General features: G+C 34.5%; 1 protein-coding gene across 1 annotated transcript; it reads right to left on the reverse strand.

Annotated features, from left to right (window-relative positions):
- Positions 1-500: 500 nt before the first annotated feature.
- On the reverse strand, positions 501-3,837 carry LOC100929922 (olfactory receptor 56A4-like). The gene is made up of 2 exons (XM_012547152.2): positions 3,577-3,837; positions 501-1,196 (listed from the first exon to the last, which is right to left on the reverse strand). Exons 1-2 carry the CDS (start codon positions 3,823-3,825, stop codon positions 501-503), a joined length of 945 nt encoding a protein of 314 aa, XP_012402606.1. The 5' UTR covers positions 3,826-3,837.
- Positions 3,838-4,427: the final 590 nt, after the last annotated feature.

The raw sequence follows: 4,427 nt of genomic DNA on the forward strand, positions 1-4,427 counted from the left end.
GAGTCATAGGATTTTAGAAAAACTTGGATTTGCATGAACTGATGCACAGTAAAGTGAACAGAACTAGTAGAATATTGTATACAATAACAGCATTATTGTACCACGATAACCTGTGAATGACTTCACTATTCTCAGCAATACAGTAATCCAAGACTATTTCAAATGACATGGAACTGATGCCTGCAATGATAAAAGAAAAAAAAAGCAAAGGACCTCATTCACTACTTTGAGCTACTTCTTCTATGAACACAAACTGAAGGCCACAGTTTTTAATCCCTACTTCCTCTATTCCCTTTTAAATTGAGGATTCTCTAGTTATGAATCAATATTGACTTCATAATCATCTAATTATATGAAATGAATGAATTATATGAAATGAATTAAAGTGGAGTGAAAGAGCTACAATTAAATGAGAATAGATGATCTAACCACATTAGAACATATCTGAACTTTTACAAGATTTTCCTGATCTTAAGGAGCATGAACGTCAGCCCGGAACTTCATTTTTGATACTTCAACAATTTCAAGATGCCATGCTTGATTTCCTGAGTGCGAACTCCATAGACAATGGGATTGAGAGCTGGTGGGATAAGGTGATGCAGAACATTGAGAAGGATGGGCACTTCAGCAGGCACCTTCTTGCCAGCTTTATTAGTAAAGATGAAGACAAGTAAAATTGTATATAAGAATAGGATGAGAATCAGATGGGAACCACAAGTACTCAGAGCCTTTGTGGCTGCTCCTTCAGATTGTAGTTTCAACACAGTCCTCAATATGAAACAATAAGAAAGCAAAATCAGTACCATGTCAGATCCCATCAGGCACCAGATACTCACAAACTGGTAGAGTTTGTTAAGATGGATATCCCCACAGGAGAGTCGAGCCACAGAGATATTGGCACAGATGCAGTTTTCTATTACATTTCCTGCACAGTAATCCAGCCGAGCAGCCAATATTGGGGTGGGTAACATGACAAATAGGTTGCGGAAGATAATGAATATGGCAGCCTTGACTACAAACTGCTCAGTTATGATAGATGGGTAGTGTAGAGGATGACAGATAGCAATATAGCGATCATAAGCCATGATGAGAAAGGTGGATGATTCCATGGGCAGGAAGGTATTCATGACAAACATCTGTAGAAAGCAGCCTGTGAAGCTAATGGACTTCATGTTGAACCAGAAGATGAGCAAGACCTGCCAGAATCATTATCCTCAAATACTGTTCTTATATTTTGACACCAGCAACAGGAAAGAAACCAATAGTATCTCCCTCTTGTCCATTAGATTAAACTAAAATTGTACTTAAATACAATCAAATTTAACTCACCTTTTTTTCTTGATATATGCCCTCAACCTTTCTCAATCCAGCCTTCTCTCTCCCCCCATCATCTGACTTGTTAATTCCCATCCTTCTGACTTTGCTCTGTCTTTCCACTCTTCCTTTCCCTCTTTTCTATTCTTGATATTCATCATCCCTTTCAAACCTCAGCTTCCAACTTATCTTTACTGTGAAGCTTTCCCAATCTGAATCATTGTCCATTACCTTTCTAGCCTGTGTAACCTTGGTTTAAGCTACATTCATGGTATCATAATACCAGAGGTTATAAGAAACATTCAAAATTATCTAGTCCAATACTTTACCATTAAATAAACTGGCAAGTTAAAAGACTTGATCAAGGAAGAAGGGAATTGTGAGAAGAATTAAGGTAGTATGAGAGGCAGCATGGTAGAATGGATAGAGAGGTGATCTCAAAGTCTGACAGACCTTGTTCCAAGTCTCATCTCTGACATATATGACTTTATTACCCTATGAAAGTCCCAAACTCTAATTATTCTAGGAAGCTTTATGAAAGTATATGGTTCAGTTAGCTGCAAAGATTTGATCCTAAGTGCTAATTTCATATATACTGCTCTCTCCTCTGTATTACCCTATCTTCCAAATATTATTAATAGAGTAACAATAATATTCTTCAGTTTGCTGATATTTATATCTCTCAGAAAAGAGAAAATTGGGAATGGGGAGGGAGGAAGAATAGTGTAGATACAATAGATGTCTTCAAACTTTGGAATAGCTATTCTTGGGGGAATAGGTATTTCCTTAGCCATAGTTATCATAAATAGGAGTAATATCAAAGGCTAAAAGAGGCAAATTTCAATTTGCTATAAGGGGAGAATATCCTGGCAACTAGAACTACATCAAATTGTAATGGATTGTTTGGGAGGTAAAGAAAATTCTACATTAGAGGAGGTGTTCAATAAAAGAGAAAATGACAAATTATCAATTATTCCATAAAGGAGATTCTTTTTCCAATAAGGAAAATATTTTGCAATATTTTGAAAATTGAATTTAAAAGTAAATATTACTTCAAATGCAATGAACTAGATGAAGACTGATGTCCTTTCCAACTCTCCAATTTTCTGACTTTTTGAGTGACATATTATATCTTTTCAGTTTCTTAGGACAATAACTTTGTTTTTGATGTAGTCTTTATCCAACACTAGGCTTCATAAGCAGTGGTAAGAGGTCTTACTCATGTGAGCACCCAAATGGAAAATTAGACATTTTCTCTGATCCTCACAATCTCTCAGATCTCTTCAACAAAACTTATGCATTTAAAATAAGGTAAATTCAATTCCTTGATGAGAGAAATGTGGCACTTCTTAGTGCAGCTCAAATTGATATATTTAATTTAGAAATATAGCACAAAATAATTTTTAAACTATAAACATTGATAATAATAATATGCAGCTTTCTAAATTACTGTGTACTTGAAGAACAATGATATATGATTTAGTGGTCATTGATTTCTTTTTGAGTGTGACTCCATTAATCTAAGATACCAAGACCCTAAAGGTCTTAATTACATAATTAATGTGTAAATCTAATTTTTCCTGCTTTCTTTATCTTATGTTTTTTAAAATCACTACTTATGTGTGATGGCTATATAAGGAAAAGAGAAAGGGATAATGGGGAAAACTATGATTATGTAAAAATAAAGACATTAAGAAACTAATTTCAAGAAATTAGCAAAAAATTAGCAATGGCAAGATACTAAATAAGTATTGGGATTTGGGGGTAAGTAAAAAAAGTATGTAAATGTTGTGGTGGAGAGAGTACAGGCCCTAAATTCAGGAGGACCTATATGCAAATCCAGCCTTAGCCATTTAATACTTCCTATCTGTGTAACCCTGAGCAAGTCACTTAATGCTAAATCCCTCAGGAGAAAAAAAGAAAGAAAAGAAAAGAAATGATGTCAATGTTAACACCTTTTGCTTTCGTAATGGCTACCTGAATGACTAGATATAACCCAAACTGACTGACCCTGGTGATAATGGTGACACTATAAGTGGGGGAATTACAATAGTGAATGAAAGAATGAATAAGGAAGAGAACTTCTAATTGACTTTGGATAGGGTAGTGACTGAGTAATCCCAAAGGTTACTTTGTAATATTTCAATGTCTTGAGATTTATGGTGACAAAAGGATTTGGAAATGGTAGTAAATAAGTAGGTAACGCCAAGCATGTCAGTAAGATAGTGATCTGTGGAATAGTTGATAAATCAAGGGCCTTACCTTAGGGATTACAGTTAGACAAATGATGATATCCAAGATGGAAAGGATGGCCATTAAGTAATACATAGGCTCATGTAGAGAAGCTTCTCGCTGGATGGTCAGCAACAGGACCACATTGGCCCCAAGCGCCAGCACTAGTAGAGGTGTCAATGGTATTGACAGCCAGTGCTGTATGTTCTGCATCCCTGGGAAGCAGATCATCAAAAACTCAGTCACATGGGTTGAAGAGCTGTTAATCGACAAGATCATGGCTGGTGAGAGGATTGGAAACTTGCTGAAAGAAAAAAGGAAATTAATTCAGTCTTTGGCTTCCTAGGCAGTGAAAAGAAACAATAAAAAGAGCACTGTGCCTGAATTCAGGAATAGCTGAGTTCAAATTTAAAGTCAGATGTTTGCTAGCAGTGACAATGGATTCATCGTTTAATTTATTTATATAATATATAATATATTTAATTATAATATTATTGTATTATATATTATGTATATTATATGTATAATTATAATATAATAATATATAATATATTTAATTAATCAATAAACTCGCTGTCTCAATAGCCTAAACTGAAAAACTGGGATTAAAAACAATGCCTATTGCATCCCCAATGAGATTAGAGATAAAAGGATGCCCATTTTCATCACTATTGTTCAAGATTGTAAGAGAAATTTTGGCTTTAGCAATAAGAAAAGAAAAAGAAATTAAAGGAATTAACATAGGGAATGAGGAAATAAAGCTATCACTCTTTGTAGATGATATGATAATATACTTAGAAAATCCTTAAAAAATCATCCAAAAACTTACTAGAAACAATTAACATCTTTGGCAAAGTTACAGGATATCAAATAAACCAAAC

The sequence above is a fragment of the Sarcophilus harrisii genome, chromosome 3 (assembly GCF_902635505.1).
Source record: "Sarcophilus harrisii chromosome 3, mSarHar1.11, whole genome shotgun sequence".
NCBI lineage: Eukaryota > Metazoa > Chordata > Mammalia > Dasyuromorphia > Dasyuridae > Sarcophilus > Sarcophilus harrisii.